The sequence below is a fragment of the Haemaphysalis longicornis genome, unplaced genomic scaffold, assembly GCF_048455015.1.
Source record: "Haemaphysalis longicornis isolate Haplotype H1 unplaced genomic scaffold, Haemaphysalis longicornis Haplotype H1 scaffold_1, whole genome shotgun sequence".
NCBI classification, from domain to species: domain Eukaryota; kingdom Metazoa; phylum Arthropoda; class Arachnida; order Ixodida; family Ixodidae; genus Haemaphysalis; species Haemaphysalis longicornis.
The window spans coordinates 406,286,227-406,310,718 of NW_027526203.1; the positions used below are offsets into that span (position 1 = coordinate 406,286,227).

Here is a 24,492-nt window from a genome sequence, read left to right on the forward strand (position 1 = left end):
TGTACTAATAAACAACTTCAAAATGCGCTAATAAGAAGGAAATGTGCCATATTTAATTACCGTAGTAGCTGCCTTACCTGCGGGCACTGCGTTTTCGACGGTCTACAGATGCAGATGAATGAAAAATGAATATTTGAATAGCAAAATATTTGAATATTATATTGCTTCCTGGCATTCTTAAGTTGAGCGTCTGTTCCTATGTCACTCCAGTGAACATGAAGTACCCAGTCAACATAAAGTAAAAACATGTTATTAACCTTCATTATTGTCCAGTTGTTTTTTTCTTTGATAAAAACTCAGCTACTCCTTAGTAAGGAAAGAAAACAGGTTCTCGTGTGGCTTTGTTTTCTGCGTACAGTCTTTTCTAACAAACTTGATTACGTCATAAATGTCCCACTCAAACCACTACGTGTTTGTAGCCAACCGCACATAGTTAATCTTTATACAGCAATTCTCAAACAGGTCAATTTATAAGTTTGCTATGTTATTCCCCAGTTTATTTAGGACTGCTAGCTCAGGTTTCAATTCAGCTCAAGAAGGGTGAATTTTAAAAAAAAACTTAAACTAATTTGCTCCTTCCCGTGAGTCCCTGAGGAATTTATACGCACAGCTGACTTCTTATCTTCACCCTGTCGCAGTAAATAAGAAAGCAAACAACACGACCATAGGCGTGCCCACAGGGGGTGCAGGGGGGGTGGCCGCCCCCCCCCCCCCTAATAATCTGAAGGGGGGCGCCAGATTTGCCCCATGCCTTAACTCAATCAAACCTGTCCCGTAGGGCTATGAGTCGACCACGCGTGTGTTTTCACGATCATGGCAGCTGAAGAACCCTCAGGTTACCTTCCAAAAGCTGTTTACTTTCAGCCCCGGAAATGCGGGGACTAAAAGCAGGTCGCTGTGAGAAACATGTTATCACCTAATTTTCATTTTTGCCGCTACTGCGGAGCTTGTCCTCTTACTTTTTCTCACAAATAACGTGCCTATAGTACTGAGCAAAATAGCCGCGTAAAAAGAATTTCAGAACGGACAATATTATCTTGTTAAATTCTTACGAATCTCAAAAGCTAGCGTTCGAGCGGTACGCATGGGAACCACGTTGCAGTTTACAAAAGAGAGATGTGTCATATGTTTCTGTGCCTTAGGGAGAATGGAAGTTCTTTCGGCAGCGCGTTGCGAAATTCATGCGGCATCCGCCCTGGGACCTGCCCCCTTTGCCGATGTTACACATGAAAGTAAAAACTTCTGCCCAGAAATATTTTGCATGTGTTGCAATTCCATTTCATTGAAATAAAAATTTATAACAATTCCTCGTCTTTCCAGACTGCGTTCTGACCGTCGGGAGGAGGTCGGGAGTTCCCGGGGGGAAGGGGGAGGAGGGGGCGCTCAGGTAAGACTTCGCCCCCCCTAATCGAGAACCCTGCGCACGCCTATGAACACGACTGCATGTAACCGGAGTCGCTTCATGATATATACTTGGTCGCATGCGCATACGTGCAGGTATAGTAGATTACAATGCGTTTCAGAATTTTGGATAAGCATAGGAACGCTTACCTGTCACCAACTGGTTCGCGTACATGTAAACTCCTCTAACACAATGCAAGGACACAGCAAGGATGACGAGGAGACATCACTGACTTAAAGGACCTTGTAATACTTTTTTGTACTTTTCTAAATATCTAAAACTATTTTTAAAACATGGTGAACAAGTGCATCAAAGCCTTAAATCAGGTACCCAAGGACTGCCTGAGCCTGTGGCCACGAAATATCCGAGCCAAATATTATTGCTCTGCGCGGATCAGGTAACTTAGAAATGGCTCCAAAGTATATTTTTCCCTCTCGAGCGAAATTAAATATCCGGGTAATCCTTGTCGGCTTGTGCGACTCCACACAAGCAATGTCCTCGCTATTAGCCGGCCTCTTCCCAGCTGTAGCAGTAAAAGCCTTCATCGCCACTTGGAAGAAAACACCGAGAAAAGGGAAGCAGAGAGTAAAGCATGTATTTGTTGCGACGAAAAAAATCACAGAGTTCCATTCTGTGTGGACGATAACGACATATTGCCTTCGCAGTGCTTCCAGGCGCGGAAGAAAGAGAGAAAGCATTAAGCACTCCCCCACCCCCCCCACCCCGCCCCCAGGGCGATTTTAACCACAGCGAAACGTTTAAGCAATACAAAATCTATTTGGGAAAAAGATTGTGTTCCTTCTTTTTTGTATTGGACACGTACCAATCAGCCAAATTTGGCACTTGTGGTCGCGTGTACCGTATTTTTCTCATTTTTTCCAACATGAGACAGAGAGGTGGTTTCACTGCACACTCTATTCGCATGCACTCCAACGCAGAGGTTGAGCCAGAATGTCGTTCTTCATTAGCCACAAACGAATACATCCGGGGCCGATCCCCCTCCGTGTCACGTACGGACAAGGGTGGGTGCTGAGGCTTCGTGGCTCCCCCTGCTCCTAACCACCGCATGAGGAGGCACGGAATAAGCGTGTAAAAAATGCCCAAGGGGTGGTCATGTTCCGCCCATCCCGCTCCACAACTTCATTAGCGTCATCCAGCGAGCGCCCTTGCGCGGCCTCCTCGAGATGGCCTGTTTCAAAGTGGCAGCCGCTTGGTGAGGACAAATCCCAGCGTGATTTGCCACCTCTGGCCTCTCCCGGTGGAGAGAGCAGCGCGGAGGATCAGCGGGAGGAGGGCAGGGCGATGGGGCGCGAAGCTGTCCACGGCGCTGCTGCGCTCCGCGGACCGCGGCCGCCGCCGCAGCAGCGGCAGCGGCAGCGGCGGCGGGAGGAGAGGGGATGCTCGCCCTTGGCGGGCGCGCGAGGACGGCCGTGCAGCGCGCATGCCCGGCGGCAGGAAGGCGAGAGAAGCAAGAACGCACGCGCGCGCACGCGCCGTGCGACTCCGCATCACTGCGAGGCGGTGCGCATCACCGCTGGAGTGCGCCCTCCCCCACCCGCGTACGCACATCCGAATAGATGTAATAGGGAAGCGAATCGGAACAGGAGAGGGGGAGCCTGCCCAGGAGGCTGGAAAAGTATGAAAGCTCAAAGTTGTTGGCTCAGCCGGCGAGTTGCTGCCTTCACGGCGACGGCCTCTCATCGCGCGCAGCAGGTCGCAGCAGCTTTGACAACAACGATCGGCGCCGCTCTGCTATCGAGGAGCTCCGCAGCCGCCCACGTCGCAAGAGGCCCCAGCTTCGCGCTCCCGGATCGCTCCCCGTGGCGTCCCGTGCCTTAGACCTGATGTCGCAGCAGGAACAGCCCGCCTGGGGATACTCGGACGAAGACGGTGGGTCGCCCCTCGGGGCTCCGCGAGCTCGCCGCAACTTTTCCGGCCGCGCGGCAAAACTTCTTCGCCAACTCGCTCCTGATGTCGATGGCGCGTGCGATGGCCCGCGACTAAATTGCGCGCTTTTCGATCTCCGATCGCTGCTCACGTGCCACGCCAAGTAGTTGCAGTGTGCTGTCATCGCAGTTGCGAGCTTCTTTTGGGCAAAGGAGATGTTCGTCGCAATTTTTGCTAGTGGAGCGAGCTGTCTCGATCAAAACGAAACTTCTTTCGCTTGCATCGATGGATTTCCAGCTGTCAAGCTTTCTCGGTTTACTTGCGGAAATTATTCCTATTTTCAAATTTCTGTGCAAATACGAACGGTAAAACGGGTGAAAAAAAATATGTAGAGGTTTTTTTATTTTTTTTTTTTTTGTCCACACCGTACCGCCTGTCCGCCCTCTTTCCATGCCTAATACAAGGTGCCCGTCGAACTCTTGCCTTCAAAACGAAAAAAATAATTGGAATTTTTTACAGTCTTGGTCCCTAACCGCAGTAAAACCGTGAACATTATTTGGCAAGTTCGTTAAACACTTGTTTCCTTTTTCGTTTCATACTAGTGATAATGAGGCGAATTTCTTTATGCATGTATATATATGGAAACGAAACATTGGACATTCGACAAGGGGCAGCCTCGGTCCAGTGTCTCGACAAGAGTACTTGTCTTCCCCCCTAACAAAGACAAGTCCTCTGGTCGACCCTACGTCCAAAGTTTCGTGTACTGTTTGCTCTCCGCCTTCCCCATCATATATGTTCGGATCCCACCCGGCGGGCATTTCTTCTCCACTTTTTTTCTTTCCAAATTCTTTATCTGTTTCTATGGCCTACCATATGCTCCCCTTTGCTTTCCGAGGTTTTCTTGACTGCCAACCCTTATTTCTGCCTTATATATATATATATATATATATATATATATATATATATATATATATATATATATAGCACGCCTATCTTCTGCAGTGCAGTCAATTCCCTTCGGGCCCCTTACGCTGCTTTACTTCGCTCAGTATGGAGGCGGAGAGCAAGGGGGAGTAAGTGGCTCACGGCCCAGCATCATTGATTGCCCTTGCTGAAAGCAGCTTTTTTTTGCGTGGTTGAGCTTCGCAAATATTACTTTCATATAGATGTTAAACGGCTAACTTTTTTTTTCTTGCTTTTATTTGTTGATTATTGATTGTTGCGCTGTATACTACACTCTCTGCATATTATTTACGCAGCAGATTACACACCGTCTCTTTTCTTACGTCCCTTGCTCATGATCCATGAAATTCTGGTTATTAGATGAACCCAAGCAAATTGATCGCATTGGTTATTTATACACACATTTCTATGTTTTTTTACCGCGAAAAGCGCGTAAATGTTTCGGTAAATACATTCGAGCGTTGCCAGCTTTCGGAGCGCTCCCCTGTGGGGCGGGGAATGCATTATTCTCTTCTTTCGGGCTGGAGTCCGGAGCTCCTGTCGCCCTAAATTGATACCCGAGTAAAACCAAGGTCACTTTTGTGCAGGTAAGATAAGACGCGGGCTTCGGCTCGCATTGTTGTAACGGACCAGCAAGTTTCGCCGCTCTCGCAGTTTCAGCATTATCGATTACCGAATGCGGGTTCGATCCAAATCGGGTCAAGTGCCGCCAGGGCGCAGGTTATTGAGATGTGCGTCCGAGGGACGTCATGCGGCTGACCATGGCCTCTGACGGATACTAGCCTGCGTATTCATCGAAGTCTTTTGCTGATATTGGGTACACGGCAGTGCAGCAGTTGGCCTATGCGCTTTGACGCGTACGATCCCCCCGCAGCGCACACGCTCCGATGCGAACGGGCGCCCAACTGTCCAGGTTGATTGTGCAGCCAAGGAAAACAGTTTTGGTCATTTTTGTGTGCTTTGGGTTTATTCGTTGGGTAACGCACTCGACTAATTCCATGAACTGGCTGCGATGGAAACACGCGTGGACCGCTTGGGCTTCCCGTCGATCGTTGCTCCATACATGCAGGCCGCGTGGGAAAGCACGTGGTCTGTTTATAAACCTTGATCAACTTGTTCTCAGAGAACAGAAAAAAAAATGCCCGCCAAGAAAAACTCATGAAAATCGTGTCACTGGTGATGGGCCATAGCGATGAAGTATGCAGTAATATTTTTTTTAGTTTTACCCGGTGCTTACGTAGCAATAGTGTTTTCTGGGAAAGAAAGTTCTGTTTTATAAGAACACTATCTTTGGTTAGGTTATTAGCACCAAACTTTTTTTTTTTCGTGCGTGGAGAAACGAAGTGAATGCTCACGCTACGGCTGTCAATTCCCGACCAGCCGTTGCTCTGAGTGTCGGACCCTTAAAGGAGCCATAAAGACAAAATACAAGTTTCGTTCATTCGAAAGACCGATCGGTCCCCATAACGATGATGCCGATGTTAACGCAAAATTCTGACAGTGCAGCTATATATTAATGAAAACAAATGAAGCATTAGCGACTGACCCGCAACTTTCTCGCCGGGTCCTTATTACGTCACAGAAACTTATTTGTGCGATTCGCGAACGCCGGCCGAAGTCCTCGCCAGAAGACATTACTGTGCGATTGTAGCGATGCCTCTAGTTTCGCTTGATCGTATCACTTGAACGCTAAAGTGCAGTTGTTAGCGACCAAATGTTGGTGTTTTCAAATGAAGCGAAGTTGTATTTTGTCTTCATGGCCACGTTAATTCGTTTTCCCGCCGCGGTGGCTCAGTGGCTGAGGCGTTGCGCTGCTGAGCCCAAGGACGCGGGTTCGATTCCCGGCCGCGGCGGCCTCTTTTCTGATGGAGACGAAAAGCGAGAACGCCCGCGTGTCCAAGATTTCGGCGCGCGTTAAAGATACTTAGGTGGTCGAAATTAAGCCGCAGTCCTCCACTATGGCGCGCCTCATCGCCTGTGTAGCGTCGGTGCGTTGAACCTCATAATCAACCCATTTAATTCGCTTGCTCTCAACGATTACTCGAGTAGCCCAGCTTCATTTGCTTTTGGTTTGTTACTTGCGATAAGACAAAAGAGAGCTCTAAACTGTTAATAATAATAATAATAATAATAATAATAATAATAATAATAATAATAATAATAATAATAATAATAATAATAATAATAATAATAATAATAATAATAATAATAATAATAATAATAATAAATATGCGCGACCCTTTCTTTTCTTCCTCCGAAAGTTTTTGTTTGCTCTCTCTCTCTCTCTCTCTCTCTCTCTCTCTCTCTCTCTCTCTCTCTCTCTCTCTCTCTCTCTCTCTCTCTCTCTCTCTCTCTCTCTCTCTCTCTCTCTCTCTCTCTCTCTCTCTCTCTCTCTCTCTCTCTCTCTCTCTCTCTCTCTCTCTCTCTCTCTCTCTCTCCAGCTGTGTGCAGGCCAAGCCCATTAGGGTGGCTGCAAAACGTTCACTGTTTCTATTGGACGACAGTTGGTCGTTTGCTGAGTATCAATCCCCATCAATCTTCCTCGCGTCGGGTTCATTATCTCGCCTCAAACTGTCTCCGAAACAAAGGGCTGGAAAGTGCACAGATGGATGTCTCGCTGTTGCGACTCTGGAAGGCCGTCCTCCTGCCATTAGGGGAGCATTTAAAAATGCCTGATAAAATCGCAGGTCGCGAAACGCGAAAAAAAGTCAGAAAACTAAAAATCATTACACACTTGTCCTTCTTTTTTTTTTTTTTTTTTTTGGGGGGGGGGGGGGTATATCGGCGTATTAAAATTAGTCTTCACGTCTCCAGCGGACTGTTGCCCGCGGCGATTGCGACTCACGGATAAAACTTGTTCGCCTGTTTTCCATCGTCGCCATTATTCTCGGAAAGCCAGAACTTCATTCCTGCATTTATTTTCTTTCGGCGTGAAAAGCTGAGCGGAAAGAAGGAGATCAAACGGGCAAAAACGCCGCTTGCAAAATGAGTTCGTGCAGGCCAAGATGGCGACTGGATAAGACGACGTTCGAGCGCTCACCGGGCCTCGTCACCCGCCGTTGGCTATATTTGCATCGACCTCGGCGCCTGTGTCTCTCGGTCGTTTTGCTCCCTCCGCGTCTGGCCAGGAGTGCCAGACCAGGTCATGAATGCGGATTCGAGGCCATTAACGCTACACGAACCTGCCATTCACCCGCGATGTATCCTTCGGGGCAAACTTGTCAGGGGGGCCAGATATCGGGAGCAACAATTTTTCAGTTTCCTCAGTTCCTGGCCCCGCTGCGTTTCACGGCTGTCAAGTGTGGAGGGGGCCGCACGCACATCCATGCGCCTATTTTGGTGACTACAAAGAACTGCGTATGGACGTTCTTTTTGGTGCATATGAAAGTTTCGGTAGTGAGAGAGCGAGAGAGAGAGGGAGAGTCACAGTGGGCTACAAGCGCCTACATGCGCCTACAAAAAAAATTCGGCAGAGACACTTAAGACTGATTATATGTAGGAATGCGAAAGCATTATAGTCCCGCGGGTGAAGTTTTTTCGCGTAATCTCTCTACATGTATTGCCTGCACTTCGAGCTTCCCCGCGTTTTAGCGCGAGCACATCGCAGGTGGCAACCACGGGTGCTATAGCAGCGGCCGAACAGCGTTCTTTCGGGTGGTCCAGCCGGTCAGTCGCTGCTGTCCCCTCACTCTGCGCTTCTCCGCGGGGCGCTGCGCATGGCCAGGCGTTTCTTAGCAACTGAGGCCAGCGCTCCCTTTATCGTTTAATGGCGTATTTTTACGACCATCTTATGACAGCGCTAACAGTTCTTGTGGCGCAGCGGGTTGCAGGTATCGGTGCATTCGTGGAGTCTGCCATGTACATTCCATATTTAAAATCAACCGAGATGTCAACAGTCTTTTTTTCTTCGCACTTTGCTCCCACTGACAAGTCTCGGTATTCACAGCGTAATGGTTGGCCACACCTCGTAGCTTAGAAAATGTTCACGAAATATGCTCTGCGGTTGTTGTCTACGTCACTGCGGTTAAAAAACTAATTATATGTCCTGTATGCCGTGTTTGTCTTTTTAAACATCAGTGAAAGCTTTCCCGTCATTCAATCCTCATTGGCCTCCGCGATCGGTTGCCGGCGGCGCGAACGACGGCAGCTGATCGCGGAGGAAGCTGATCGCGGAGGCACAATTGGGGGACTCGAGTAAGAAACATCTTATAATTTTGTAGTGCGAAGTAGCTCGTAAAACATTAGTTATATTGCGTAGCAAAGTTTTCCGTTCGCTTATCTCCTTCTCATTTATTTATTTATTTATTTATTTATTTATTTATTTATTTATTTATTTATTTATTTATTTATTTATTTATTTATTTATTTATTTATTTATTCGTTCGTTCGTACATTCATTCATTCATTTCTGTGTCTATATGCGCCATCCCGGAATCGAACGTAATATGTAGTTTATTTCGTTGCCCAGTAAGCCGCTAATAAACGTTTTTTTTTTTTTTGCATACTTATATGGGCATTATCAATTGTAATACGACATAGCTAAGTTGAAGCTAAGATAAGCAATCCAATGGTCATCCAGTGGTCATCCAGTACTCTAAGGCAATCAAGTGGCCATGTATGAGTAGTTCAGCGTTCCATAAAGATCGTGTGCACTTTACCTCCCTCTCTTCACAAAAAAAACAGATGGGGGAATAGGTACTTGCCATTTCCGTTAAAGTTGCTTGGATTTTCGTACAAACAGAAATTTATAGCCGGATTAGAGATCTTAACATGACTGAAACTTAATAACTCGCCTCTGGTTCCAACTCGTGCGGTATATACATGAAAAAAAAAGTCAGGAGTTTATCGTAGGGAACGAAACAGAAGTAGATGGAGTTACGCATCCCCCTTTCCACTGGGTCGGCGCCGCCAAGCAACACATGAGGACGACTGGCGACTCTGTGGGACCCGGAACGGGGTCGCCATAATTAGTCTCACTTTGTAAAGCTGTCACGGCTACTTGAAAAAAAGGCAATAGCAAATGGCAAGACGCCCTTGGCACCGTTCTAACGTGTATAGGGACTTTTTACAATTATTGACGGTCGCCGCAGCGCTTTCTCATCGTATCGGCCTTTATCCTCTGAATTAGGGGCTGCTTGCACGCGCTGGCTGCGCGTGCCCGCCGCGCATGTGTATGAAGTGTGTATATATATATATATATATATATATATATATATATATATATATATATATAGTAAAAAATGGGTATAGCTTCTAACAAAACTGTTTATTGGTCGACGTTTCGATCGGATGCCGATCTCGGCATCCGATCGAAACGTCGACCAATAAACAGTGTTAGAAGCTATACCCATTTTTTACTATTTGCTACGGCAACCAAAGACAGCCCTTCTCGCAATCTGTATATATATATATATATATATATATATATATATATATAAAAATTTTCGGATTTTTTTTTTCGATTTTGACTTCTTTAGTCCTCTATCATACAAAAATGACAATCACCTCATTCGGCGCTATAAAGCACCTTCAAGTATCCGAATAGCACTGGCAATAAGGACTGCATCTTGATGTGTATATATATAGCACTTCGTCCTCATCTGTACATACTCATCAGCACCAGCCCATGCGGCAGTGTTTCTTCGTCATCTATGGACATGATCATCATCATCGTGTGTTTGGAGTTCTTGCTGCTAGAACGCCTCAATAAACGCCGTTCCTGGCCCTCGTCTCTCAATATATACTTCAAGGCCGCACGTGACACCGCGAATTTCCCGGGATAAAAATATAAATGCTGCCATTGGCGTTTTGCGTTATATACGACAAAATGAAACCACGGCCTGCGGCTCGCTCCTTTTTCTCGCGAAATGCTACTAGTAATGCGGGCGTTAGCCGCAGTTTATTGACTGGTGGCCTTCGAGTTGTGGCTCGGTACAAACTGCAATTCCAGCTATAATTTGGCTTGGTTCGCGGCTTATTCGGTGGGAGAGCACCGGCCACGCGATAAATCAAGGCTCTAAGTAAATCCTTGGAGTCTGGTTTTGGCGCGCTCGACCCGGAAATGGGCAATGTGCGCTGTAGTGAAAGCTATAGAGATATTTAGACCACGGACTCTGGATCTATAACGGGCGCCAAAATGGCGAACACGTGAGCGATTGTTTTGTGTCCGCTTGAGAAACAGCCGACAGTCAAACCTGTGACCTCGCGCTTACCTTCACTACGTCTTCCACTGAACCGCAGCGGCCGGTTTGCTGTAATTGGGAGCTGTAGCGGTGCGCCACGCTGGTTCAGTACCCCGTCTGAATGCTGTTTTATTTCTTCTGTGTAATTAGCTTAAATTAGGCAATAAATTAAACACTAAAACATGAACAATGAAGCTTTACTCTGAAATTACATTTCAAATAATTTATTTGAACTAGCACATTAATCCGTACCGGCGAGCTAACGGTAGTGTTCAGGTAGACTTAAGAATTGCACGGGTCGATAACTCACTGTTTCAAATTAGCCGCGCCGTAGTATTAATGGAAAGAAATCTCGGCATCCTTGTATCGCGCAGTCGTATTTTTCTCTGCGTGTTCCATTTGTTGCCTACTGCGAGACACGTGACGGGAACAATCGAGATCGACGACGACTGTTCTGGCAGCTGCAAAAATTCCTGATCTCAGCATCCAGAAAACCCCTCTTTCGCGCGAACTGTTTGCGAGTTCAGCGCTTATGCGCATAGATGAATCACGCGGGTTAGTACGTGTCAGCTGATGTCAGGTACTGAACACGCTGTGTTTATTCGGCCTTTCGGTATAGAAAGCTATTTCCTAATGCAGCCCTCGCCCCGCAGCTTCTCGGAACAGTTGCAAAAGCGCTGCAGTGTGCGTCGATATATAGAAATGCAGATTTTGTCCTCGCACAACAGGCTCATTCCTCCGGCCCGCTGTGCGGCACGCAACATCTTTAGCTCCGTTTCCTGCTGCGTCGAGTTGTGTCTTTTCGTGCCTGGTTTGGGGCAGTTAACTGCGAAGTTCTTTGATATCAAAAACCGTGGCGGCGCAACCGGTTTTCTTGCATGCGTGAAACGGCACGTGGCGGCAGCTGCTCGAAAGGCGCACGCTACGCGGGTTGCACCACATCCCCTCGTCGGAAAAACCATGTTGCGACGAGGGCCACTTCGCGACAATGCCGCCTCGTTGGGTGCAATTTTCGTCCCCTGTGCTTGGAGACAAAGGACGGGAAATAACCGCACGACGGTTATGATTAGGGAGTTTTTTTTCTTTCTTTCTTTCTTAAAGCACTCGCAGAGCAGCATCTGCAAGAAAATGAGATACTCTATCTCCAGCGGCTAACTACTAATAAAGGTTAGAACCCAGGGCGACGTCGTGTGTTCATAACAGATGTTTCATTCATTCATTCATTCATTCGTTCGTTCGAGCTGCTGAAGGAAGGGGCATTTTGTGGATGGTTATGTGCAAAGAATACAAGGAAAAGTACAAAGTGCAAATGAATTTAAAAAAAAATGGCATTTTCTTCGTGATACTGCCACTTTCTTACATTGACTTTATTTTTAGCGGAAATAATTTTGGCATGTATTAAAACCTGCAACTATTTCTCGCGTGTACTGAAAGCAGCAGTCTACTTGAGTGCGACTGCCTCTCTACGAAAAAATTCGACAAGCGAAAAGACATTAAGAGGGCAGGATTATTCGTAACTTACGTCTCCCTACAGCGAATTTCCCCTGCAACATGCGTTGCATTCGCCGCTTGCAGAGAGGAAAGAAGCGCGCCGACGAGCTGCTTGCGTGCAGTTTCTCCGCAAACGAAGGCACGATTTTTTTTTCCCCGTTGACTCTCACTAGTCCATAGCTGCTTGGCGTTCACGGCCCGTGCGTGCAACACGTCCGTGCGAGACACCGGCCGATGCATGCAGCTCACGTCGTCAGCCGGATCCGCACCTCGCGACTGTACACAGCGGCCAACTTAGTCGGGAGCACGTTCGAACTGTCTCCGGCTTGGCCACCGCTGAAGGCTTCAGGGAGTGAGCGCTGGCCAAACTAAGAAGACCGACCGGGCGAATTAGTGCTCGCGCTCCGCAGATGAGTTTCTCCGCCCGCACAGCAATGACACGTATACGGATAAAAGAAGAAAAGAGGGATGTTTTTTACGTGTTGGGGAGGGATCGATAAAGCTAACGAACGGAAGACCTTGTTCTGCTTGTTGTTCTTATCTCAAGAACTATTTTTCGCTGACGGCCGACTTCTTTGCGAAGAAATGGCAGAAAACAGGTGCAGTGTGGCGGTAAGTATTATTAATTGCATATTTGTGCTAACGAAGCAGCGACTGCGTGGGAGAGTGAGATCGCTTTCACCCCTTCATCGCATGCAGGACTCGGTTTTCTGAAGAAGTCAGAGCGAAAACTGCGAGTGACAGCAAGAGGTGTAGTGCTACAGCTCGCCCTGCGGCGGCCATTATCCTGAATACCACTCCAGACTCGAATTTATTTTTATCCTTCGAAAAATGGGCTTAGAAAAGGTGGAACTGGTGCGCGGAAAAGACACTCCCGCCAAAAAGCGAAAGTCCTAATTCGGGTACACTCTAGCAAAGCAGACCCACAAGATATTTTTATTTTAGAGCGTCTCATAAAATCTGAAAGAATAAAAACCCATTGAAATTAAGACTCAGCATAGCGCCCATAAAATTTCCGTTCGTGAGCCCCCGGCTTTATCGGCGTTCCCACATTTTTTCGGCTCATTTTATATCATGTGCCAGTTAATCTAATATATCCGACTTGTCTCCGACGATTAATTAGCGGAACACCGTTCCTCTAGCGTAACTTTTAAACAGTACGCTGCCCTAACGGGCCTTAGTTGCGCAGTTTCAACTTGAACGCTAAAATTTCTAAGTAAAAACTCAGACTGACGTTTAATAAAATCTACCAAGTACGTTTTTAACCCATTTTCGACAAAATATCGCATTTTTCGGTTCATTTGTTTCCATACTATATATATATATATATATAAACACTTTCCTGCATCAGTAGCTATTGTTTTCCCCTGGGCATATCACAGCAGGCACGCTCGCACGAACACACGTGTGTGTTCGGTTCACATCTACGTTTTTTTTTCAATGCGTCAATGCGGAAAACGATACGAAAAGACTTGTTGTCGACTTGCTAGCCGCATCTGAAGTAAAGGTTGGCCTAAGCTACATTAAAGTGTACTTGCGTCGAGCTATAGACTAAAACACTAGTAAACAATAATTTCTTTTATCTGAGTGCCTTCTTTTGAATCATCGTAGATAAAGAAGCGGATTTTCAGAGTCATTAAACAGTAACAATACCCCAATCACAACAAAAAATACTCTGTCTCAACTTGCGTCGCATGGAACGTTTCGTGCGATTTTCTAGAGCCAACAAATTTTCTGCAAACGACCGAAGCAAAAAAAGAAAGTATTTGCTTCTTTTTTACTCTTTTACTCATGTTTGCTTGTGTGTGAGAGAGCATGCGTGTGAGTTTTCAGCATAATCATGGTAAACGTAAACAAGTCGATCAAACGTAAACAACTCGACAAAAATAAGAGCATGAACTTTCAATTTAGCGCATACGGCTTCGTTATTTTTTATGCAATTTAGTTTTTAACTGGCAACGAGTTTTCGGACTTTCGTCTTTTTGGCCATCGTTTCGACGGCCGTCGTCAAAACAAGCCTTGGTATAGTGACTTCAGGCGCCGCTTCAAAATGAGGCGCGTATAGAGCCGATGAAGGCTTCTTTCTGGTCTTGTTTTGCTCCCATTGGTAATAGATTGGAGCGCGACAATTATTGGACACTTTCCGGTCCCGTTCTTTTCTTTCAGAGCGAAAAACGGTGAAAGGTTTTGGGGCTGCCGTCGACAGCAATTTTAAGGAAGCATGTAGGTGGCATTAAGTTCCCGTCCTTTTAATCTCTTCTTCATCTTCTTGTTTTGAGGCGTCCAATTTAACGGACTTGTGCGGACTCAGGATTGCCGTAGCTCCTGGAAAATTAGGATTCCATTGTTTGAAGACGGCCGGTAATGTGAAAAGGCCCGTCAGACAAATTTGCTCTTTTTGTATCGTAAAGAAGAAAAAAAACTGTCGGTTATCCCACTTGTGCTATCTGGTACGATATTTGTGGTTATTGTTATGTGCGTTATCAGGCGGGACAGTCGTATGCACTCAGGCATAGCAAAGGCTGTTTTGCATATTACAGTTGTTATAGCAAAACCATCTTTGTTATAGCAAAACCAGTTGTTATAGCAAAACCAAAACCATATCTTCTAGCAAAACCAATCCGGTAAAATTAAAGAAACGCGCGCCACTGTCAGACACGGGCTTTTTACGAAGGAATATAACATATATGTGCTTCGGTGTTTGGGGCAGGGTTTCGTCACGGGAAGGGGTCTATCGCCTCACCACAGTGTTGAAGCGTTCACTTTAGTGTGCCCTTAAAGCGTTATCAGTTGCCACTGCGACGGGCTTATCGCCGACTCAATGCGGGTTGCAGTGTAATGACATTCTTTTGCTGCGCCATTGGATCCGGCGGGTACAGCGTTGGGGCTCGAGCGAAGATTTCTTTCCGAAGATTGGGTACGCTTAACGTACGTGTCAGTCAAGTCAGCACGATGTAGCCTCCGCAACAAACGAAACGTGGGCACTGAAAGATGAACGGTGAATCTTAATTACGGGGTTTATTTACATGAACTCCGAGTCACGTCCGAGTTATCGATAACATTGCAGTGTTAGTCTATTCGTAAGTATATAGCTTATCGGAGCAAATAGCTTAGCTCCACGAACAAAAATTTTGACCGTTTGATGTTTGTGCTCACAGTTTCACGTTTGAGTTTCATTTCTGTTTTATACAAACACGTCAGAGACGCTGCCGTATCCACCTTGCTCGCACCTGCTCCTAGCTGAGGGTGAGTGTTGCTGCCTGCAGGGGGCCTTGGTGCTATAGTCATTGTTGGAGCGAGAGATTAACGGCGCGCAGCTGCTGTAAAGAAAAGGGGAGACAGACGCCAAATGCCACGACCAAATGGGGGCGTGAGGGTTCGAGCTCGTACTGTGGTGGAAGACATTTGAGCCCTCCATCGACGGCCGTCTGTGCAGGGCGTTTTTCGGCTGAGCTCGCGTTGACGCGGAGTTGTTGTGCATGGGCCTGCGAGTTGAGGATGCAGCAGCGCGCGATTCTACAATACTACCCGCTGCTTTCCGCCCCTCAGGCGCCCTTGAAGCCCACGCCGTGCGTAACGGTCCACCAGCGATAACCTAGTTGACTTCCCCTTATCGCGCCCCTCCGTGGCTGCGGGCGTCAAGTTCCACGCTTCGTGGCTGTCTTCTCGCCGCCTGTGAAGTTTGCCTGTGCGCTGACCCGACCCTCGTCTGTCGCGCTGGCTGGCTATATAACATCGTATGCTGCACCCTCACCCATTTTCCCTCCCCTTCCTGTTCCTTGTCTGGACTGTGTTTGGCGATGTGCTGTGACAGGCTGCAAAACTCTAAAAACTATTTCCCGCTGTCGTCGTTCTCTGCTCTCCTCCTCACTGTTTGCCGCGTGTGCCATGGGGGGTAATAATTAACTGGCCGAAGTCTAGTCAGGGGAATGGGGGTCAAAAATAAAAGCTGAAGGGGACATAGCCTGGTATTTTGAGTCCTTCCTCCACTTGAGCCTCAAGGGGAGGGGAGCCTTGAAATCGATTTTCCCATGCATAAAAGCATTGCGGAATCCTCCCCTCGGCCGAGTGGAGGGAGCAAATGGAGTGGTGGAGGGACTCAGAATGTGGCCCCTGGATAGTTTCGGTATTTGAGCGTGTGATGAAAGAACTGGGGATAAGATACCGCGTCAAAAAATTTTGATAAGAAAAATCTTTATATGTAAAAAATGGCATTCGAACGAAATGGCAGAGGAGGGCGACATTTTGTTTCCCGATTGATACAACACCGGCGCTTCCTGCACTCACCAGGAGTGTTCGCTTGGAGCGCTCCAATTCTTTTGAGCAACTGTAAAAGAACGCTGATTTTCGGTATCATTGCCTAGGGGCAGAATCGCGGATTGTCGCGCGCACAGCCTGGGTTCGAACCCAAGCAACGCAAACTTTTTTTTCTCCAAGGCCCTTTTTTTTTGTAAACTATTTCTTTGGCTCTATTATACGCATTCTTTCCATAAATGAGGGTGGCTTTGCATTCTTTATGTCGCTTTTTGGGGCGGGTTTCGGCATATCAACATGCTTAATTAACGTTTATCATTGCACCAGGAGTTACAGGCTTGTAACTATCTCGAAACAGAATATACCCGGAGGCGTTGAGCTTTAATAAGCGAGCTTGTTTGTAGACATGCGGGTAACAAAGGCGCAAGTTCTAGATACGCAAATGTGCGCGGCTTCCCTCGTCAGGTGCCAAAGTGCCGACGGTTTTATCCGAAGCGAAAATCTGCTACGTGACTTATGAGTCATGACACATGCAGAAAAAGTTTAAGAGGAGGTTGAGCTTTAAAACATAAATAAAATAACTTCATTCAAAGGCCAGCGACAACAATAAATGGCCTAACTAGCATGCGCTAGTTAATTACGATTTTTTTAATTTGCAGATGAGGACATTATTCTTTCCAACAACCCTACCGGGGCTCAGTGGAGGCTAAGCTGCTGAGGTTTTACCCACGGGATTTCGCGTTAGATTTCCGACCGCGGATGCTGCACTTCTGACATATACTTAGAGGCGAAATGCGAAGATCCTTGTGTGTTCCAATTTCTACTGCACGTCGAAGAGCCCCTGTGGGTCAAAATTAATTCTTGATTCTGCGTGCTATGAAGCGTCCCGTAGCCAAGGTATAGCTTTGTGCTTAAACTCCATTTTTTTAATCTCCTAGTACCGCTCAGCTCGTCGCCTATACGTTCCACGACAAACGGGGTTACGCACTGACATTCCAGATGGGCTTTGCACCGAAAGGCTGCTCACAACGGGAATAGCTCGCGAGCGCCAAAGGAAAGCCGCCCTGGCCAAGTGTCGGTAGGGCCCTTCTGAGTGCTGTGCCGGTGCCAGAGGTTGTTCCCTCCGTGCTTCTAAACAGAGCTTCCCTCTCCCTGCTCTTCTTGCACACACACACACACACACACACACACACACACACCCTGTCATCCGAAGGAGCGCGATGCAAGCCGCTGCACTCCTGGGTGCGCGATTGGGTGAGAGGATACGTTGTCCTTAACTGCTTGGCTTCGGAGGTCATCCGTAATGTCTTGATGCTCTCAGAAGACAAGGGAGAGCGATATAGACTGGCGGCCTCGCAGCGTAAGATGGAGCGCTCGACGGTCGCACCTTGATAACCCCTCGCTTATGCCAAGAACGGCATAGTCGTATTTTTAGAGTCGGAAATTTGCGCTTGTCGAGCGAGCACAGACGACGGTTGGAGAAAACAGGCCCTTGTTCATGGCGCGTTTTCTTGGAGGCATCACTGTCTTCGTTCGGTTTAAGTATTGCGCAAGTGTAACAACTCCCAATTGAGCGATGTTTGTCGAAGCACATATGTAACTGCAGGCGGTGCGGGAAAAATAAGATAAATTTTATTTTACAAAAGGGGCCGGTGTTTACGGTTCTCAGGTTTGTTTTTGGACCAGTAGCACGATGGTCCGAACTGTCAGGAAGACAGATTAATAAAGGCGCCATCTATGTTAAAAAAAAAAGATTCAAGAATAAAAGGTCTGTGTCTGCAGCGTCGCTATCTACCCGAGTTTACAAATTGACTATGCGCGTGAAAATTGGCCTTTTCTTCTCATTTTTATTGCACACGGGCCGTTCCACAAGATTCCCGACTCTTTTCCATTTTGTTGAAATCCTGATAAAATCTTGAGGTCCTGCTTCAATTTTAAGTACCCATCTAGTAACTGGTTTTCTTTTAAAAATTCCGAGTTCAACTACTGAGCACTTCTCAAGCGGCGTGTACGCAATCCTGCTTACCTTGAAAGAGTTTTTAACAACTACGTTTCGCTTATTACCTTCTGTAAAATAAGCAGGTACGTTGTGGTAAACTTCATGCTCTTGCAATGAAAGTAAGAACAAAAACAAAAAGTTGAAAAACTCTTAACAGCGAAAAAGAGAACAGTGCAATTAACTGAGTTGACTTGACTAAAAATACGAGCTGCTGAGGGAGGCATCATTATGAATACTTTGCATTAAAAGTAATCATAGAGGGTTTTTTTGTTTTTTTTTACTTTGCCTCCTTACATTAGTGCCTTCGAGGCACTACGAATCGCCGTCTTCACTGCAAGACGCGTCGGTTCTCGCGTAGCAGGCAGTAAGGCTGATGTGTACACGGACCAGCGTATGGTGGAGTTTAGTTGCCGGATGTGCATTGACGGCGGCGCTTCAGGGCCGGCGCCATGAATGGCGGCGCCTGTGAAACAGACCGCTTATCTTCCTTTCGTGGTCGCAAGCGAGGGGCCCTCGGCTCGTTGGAACAGCGACGCCTCGCAGGAAACAGCGCGCTGGCGGTCGCTGCTAGCGCGCGTGTGAACGAGAGCGTACCGCCGACTCACCGAGCAAAACAGGAAGAGTATGGCGCGATGAAGTTTCCGACACAAGCGAGACGTTTAGAGGGAGTCGGCACTGCTTTTGCCGGGGTCCCTTTTGTTGTCCATATCGCTGAATCAAGCGCGGGAGGTGCATGTGAAATTGCCCAGTTCTGTACATCCGACGCATTCTCGAGCATGTGACACCTCGCTTAAGGCGCTTCCTCGGGTACCGTATGGCAGGAAAAGGGCTCACAAACCTCTGTTTTGGTGAAACTGACAGCAAAGAGGTACTATGCGCAACTTGCGGCCCTCGCAAGTTGCTGCTGCTAACATAGTAGGTGGCTAGTGTGTGTAATTACTCTTTATTGGCGCAGTATTGAGCGCCAATTTAGCTGACCAATAGATTACGCTCTCTGGGAGTTGTGGCTGAATCAGTAGGAGCGCAGCGACACATAGTGACTTGATCTAAATCGACCTGCAAAGCATACAAAAAAGCTTCAGGTTGGCCAGCGAAACACGCAAAAAAGAGAAAACTCCGCTCTAATACCTCCATTGGTCTGATTCACCGTAAGCTTAAGTTCGCACCTTTTGTTAAATGTTTTAATGTAGCCGCGCGCGTCATGGAACGAGTAGAAAGTTCGCGAAGCTATTTGCTCGTCCACCAACTTATAAAAAGTGGCGCACTTAGTCAAAAGCATGATTCGCCGTTTTTTTTTTCAAATTTTTTCTTGTATTATTTTTTGTTTTGTTACACATCTAAGCTTGTTTTCTTTATATTCAGCGATTTAAGCTGCACAACAAACGCGCGCGGTCTTTTAAACTGTTGGCAACAGGTTTTTACATCCAGCCAACGTACCCGTAAAATCTCTCTTTACAGAGCCCCGTGCGCCCGGTAAGCCTGTCATTAAAGGCGCTGTGGGACTCATTATCTTGCGGCAACAGGCCTGAGAAATCCAATATCCTGGATGGCCGTGAAACCTTCCATGGAGTCTTCTACGGCTAAAAAATACAACAAATAGAAAGAATAAAGTGGTCGACATTGTAACCTTCTTGTGATCGCGCAACGAATAAAAAGTGTTCGGCGTTGTCGCATTCTCTCGTTTTCAACCGAGTTGAAGGAAGGGGGGATGGGGGAAGGCGGCTACAATGGACGGGCTTCCAGGGCGCGCTGGTTCTGTGTCTCAGGCGACACTCGAATGCGCCACAAAGCAGGCATACAAGCCTATACTATGGGCTTGTATTCAAGGCTGATGCGACCGAGTCGCATCAACCTTGTTTTACTCCAGAGCACCCATGCTGTGCAGTGAAGAGGCAGTGCGTGCCGAGCTTTTCTCGCTTCAATCCAAAAAAGTTGTCGCCGAATCCCTTGGCTCATTGTTTTTTTTTTTTTCAGACGTCTGTTGTGCAGATTACCATTGCAGCCGAAGGTTAGAGCACATAGAGAGCATGTTGCGAAGAAAACAATAACGTATATCAGATGCAGTATATTTAGTGTAATCGCCTGCAAACGTTTGCAAACAGCGAATTTTGCACCAAAATATTGTGCAGCGGAGCAAAATTTTGTTCTGTAGCGTTTGGGCACATAAAAAGGAAATGTCTTTGAGCAAAATAAAAGTTCCCAGAATGGAGAGACGAAGTTACTGTGCGTGTTGTCAAGGGGCCAGTTTTTAAATATACCAGAACGTTTTTTTTTTCTTTTTCGTAATAAGAGTAGAGAATGAGGAACTAGCCACCATCTACTTAAAAGGCTCCATAACCGTACACCAAGTCGTTTTTTTTTTTTTTTTTACAAACACGTATGCTTTTGCGATTTCGTTTTAAACGAGTCTCGCACAATCGCAAAATATTGTTCTCGAGTACAATCGCAGGAACTGCAATTTAGTGCAAACTTATTCCAGTGGGCTCCGGCAAAACCAGAGCAAGATGCACTGAGAAGTCGCAGGGATCGTCTAATTCTACAAAGCTCTGACCTTTCTTTCTTTCTTTCTTTCTTTGTTTTTCTTTCTTTTTTTTTTTTTTTTTTTGCGTGGAAGGCCTTTCATGTCTCGGCTGTCCCCATACCCTTATACACATGTAAGCAGGTCGCTGTCAACTCTATCCACCCGGCTCCGAGTTACACGCCCGCTTCGCCCGTACACTCGATTCACACGCGAGCTAATGCGACGCGGTTCTTTGAGTCGACACGGTAGTGGAGCGCGCGCCGTCTCGCACTCGCCAGCCACGGAGCTCTGCCACGGGGCGTTTATCAGAGCGCGTTAGAAGGGGCATCTGGAGCTCGAGGCGCGCACGCGAGGCCCCTTGTTCGTGGACACAGCGGCTGTAAGCTTTTGAGGCAGCAGAGCAGGAAATCGGTGCTCCTGGTGGTTGCTCAGGCGGCTTGCGCGGCCGTCGCGAACCACTGACCGGAGGGGAGCCAGCGAGATACGCTGGAGGGACCTCGCGTGGACCCGCGAAGAAAATGGGAGCCCCGGGGCGGACGGAGTCTCTGCATGCGTGCGTGACAGGTATAAACTCCGGCGCGGCTGTGATTGCGCCAGCATTTCCTCGTGACGCTGACTGATCACACGGAGCTCGTACCGTGGCCCTCCGCAGCGCGTCGCGCAGATGAAATATGCAGCGGCCGCGGGGCCATCGCAGTGAGTTAACCCACTTTACTTGGCTATATATGCCGAAGCCGAGAGCGCAGTCCCAGAGACGTCTTGAAGAAGAAACGAGCGACGCCCCGATGTTGAGGGTGAATGAGAGATTGAGCGATAAACTTGCGTCCTGTCTTCTAAGTAGAAAGTGAAGGTCGCCTCCCGCCTCGTCGCTCACGTTTCCTGTCTCTGCATGCTTTGCTTTCCCATACGCTTATGATTTCTCAGAAATCGTGATGCTTTCGACGATCCCTGTTGTAGGCCAGAGCATCGTCAGCAGCCGTATCGTTTGATCAACTTTTTCGCCGACCTTTTCCGCCTTTTCGAAAGCACGACTCTTTGCTGGTCGCACTGGAAACATGTCATGCTTAACGAGAATAAAGATGCTGCAAATTACGTTGAAATTCACTTGGGCATGCAGGCATGAAGGAATTTCTTCCTGCCCACGCCCCCTTTTCATCGTCCGCCTAGCATCGTATACTGGCATGCCTGTCTGAAGAGATACACCCGAATCATGTTAGTGCTTTGCTGCGCATTGCTAAGGCTGAACAAGGGGAACCTTGTAAGCTCCGTAACTCCTGCATTACAAAACAAGTCACGTGCTTGGACGCTCTTTGGCCGTAAAGAAAACGTTCGCGCAAACCGAGTGCAATGTCGTGTTACACTAGTGAACTAGTCCTTAACCTTTTGAACGAGAGAGAGAGAAACTCTTTATTAAAGGGGAAAGTGCAGAGAGGTTTGCCGACATCAGTTCGTCGGCATTCTACTCTGCGGCGAAAGGAGGAGAGGGAAAAAGGTAGTAGGTGTAGTGAAGAAAATGAGAGTAGTAGTAGTGAACAAAATAAAGTATGATCCTTCTTCAGGGTATTGAGTTCAAAGGCTCTTGAGATGGAGGAACGACTACAATTTCGTGGACACACCAATGTCCTTGAGGAATTCGAATAGCGCGGACAAGATTTTGCGCTGAGCGGAGGGAGAGGGCCATGGTCCAAGTACCAATCTTAATGTCAATGGTCCAGGGTGGAGGCAATCAATTTTATGTTGTAAACGGCACCTTGAGTCGGCATGGGCAGAGCATTCCAGTAATATGTGTTCAACAATTTCAAGTGAACCACACAAGCCTACCCTTTTGAACGTATTCATAACATGGAAACAAGGAGCTGTATACCTTAGCCTAAATGCGAAATGTGTGTCAAACCATGTGTGCTGCAACGATTTAGTTGCACAAACCCAATTTATTTTGCAAAACCGAGCACGAAGTAAAACGCGCCTCGGTGGCCTAGTTGCTGAGGCGTTCTGCTGGCGAACATATGGCCGTAGGCTCGAATCCTGTTTTGGGGCGTCCGTATTTTTGATGGAGGCAAAGTTGCGAAGATTGGTCATTCGTATGATATTTCGGCCCGAGTTAAATATTCTGACGTTCTCTAAACTGATGCGTAGCTCTTCGATACGACGGGCCCCTTATACGGCGAGCGGTGCAGGTTCGGTACCTTAAGGCCCAGTTGTATGTTTTAAACAAAACACACACACACACACACACACACACACACACACACACACACACACACACACACACGCACACGCACACGCACACGCGCACGCACGCACGCACGCACGCACGCACGCACACACACACACACGCACGCACGCACGCACGCACGCAGAGAGAGAGAGAGAGAGAGAGAGAGAGAGAGAGAGAGAGAGAGAGAGAGAGAGAGAGAGAGAGAGAGAGAGAGAGAGAGATTGGTTTGCTACACAGCATTTGTCAGCCAATCTCGAAGTTTCCCAACAAAAACTATGTGTTAGTCATCACCGCGCTGTGCCGTTCTTCAGGTTGAATTTGAATGGGGCGATGTAGGCTTCGGAATTTTTTACAGCATCGAGTGACTTAGCTGACATCTTGCAAGTGCGATGGCGCTTACGCGGTCGACGTTCTGTGCTTAACGCCTTTCCGCCGTATGCCGTCGTGGATCAAGGGTGTTTTTCCATCACCACTCGTATGCCGAGCGAGCCCCTCCGAAGGTCAAGGGGGGAGCTGCGGAAGCAAATCACTCATGTGCGGAGACAATTCCCTGACAACGTTGCCTGTATTCCCTCCTGCATACAGGCTGGCTGCACAGGCGGACAAACAGCGCGGTCAGTAATCGCATTTGGAACTCTTTTCGGCCGAAGCCGAGGAGTGCACCACTTTTTTAGCAAGTAGGGCACTTATTGTTGTTGTCGGCCAGAAAAGAAATTACAAATACCAAATAATAGATAAATAAAAGAGGTGTTCCTGACTGTTAACTAACACGCACAGGGACAGCAGGGAATAGTCGCGGCGCACTCGCACTGGAAGGATTGTCTGTCGAAATACTTTTCGTTTGTCGGGATCTATGATAAATGTACACATCTATTAGTAACGGGAGCATCAAAATTTTGCGGCACAAAGTGTATACTGTTGCTGACTAACCTTATAGGTGCTATTCATCATCATCATCACCAGCCTATCTACGCCCACTGCAGGGCAAAGGCCTCTCCCATTATTCTTTAATTACCTCGGTCCTGTGCCAACTGTGACCAATTTATCCCCGCAAACTTCTTGATCTCATCTGCCCATCTAACTTTCTGCCGCCCCCTGCAACGCTTGCCTTCTCTAGGGATCCACTCTGTTACCCTTAATGACCAGCGGTTATCTTGCCTTCGCTATTATTATTATAAAAATAGCTGTGTATATGTTTACAGATATCAAAGTATCTCTCTAGATAGCCAAACAATACGGCTGTCTTGGGATATATTTTGTCAGCCATTTGGCTGCTGTATTAAAGTTCAAATCACGCGCTGTCGGAGACACTGAAGTTGTCGCTGATGGTGAGGAGTTAATAGCACCCGCCAACGGCGTTTCTACGTACAGCAATACCCATGCACTTTCAGTCAATTGAGGTTAAAAGCATGAAGAAATTTTTCTCTTTTAGACAATCGGTTTGTTTCTCGCAATCGGGCATCGCACTCCCTCCCATTGGGGGGCACATTTTGAGGACGCTTCTTCGGCGGTCGTTGCTTCGCCGGCTGCGGCAGCAGCCTGGTTTCCCCGTACGCGGCGGATGCATACAGCTGG

General features: G+C 47.4%; 1 protein-coding gene and 1 long non-coding RNA gene across 2 annotated transcripts in view; one reads left to right on the forward strand and one right to left on the reverse strand.

Annotated features, from left to right (window-relative positions):
- LOC144155459 (uncharacterized) overlaps positions 1-24,492 on the reverse strand; it is an 86,087-nt gene that overhangs the window by 58,487 nt on the left and 3,108 nt on the right. The gene's annotated exons all lie outside the window — the stretch shown is intronic.
- The window catches only part of Cah1 (carbonic anhydrase 1), a 122,732-nt gene continuing 101,150 nt past the window's right edge, over positions 2,911-24,492 (forward strand). The window contains exon 1 of the mRNA XM_077686907.1: positions 2,911-3,292. Coding sequence (XP_077543033.1) covers positions 3,247-3,292 — 46 coding nt within the window. The 5' untranslated portion in view covers positions 2,911-3,246. The remainder of the gene's footprint in view (positions 3,293-24,492) is intronic.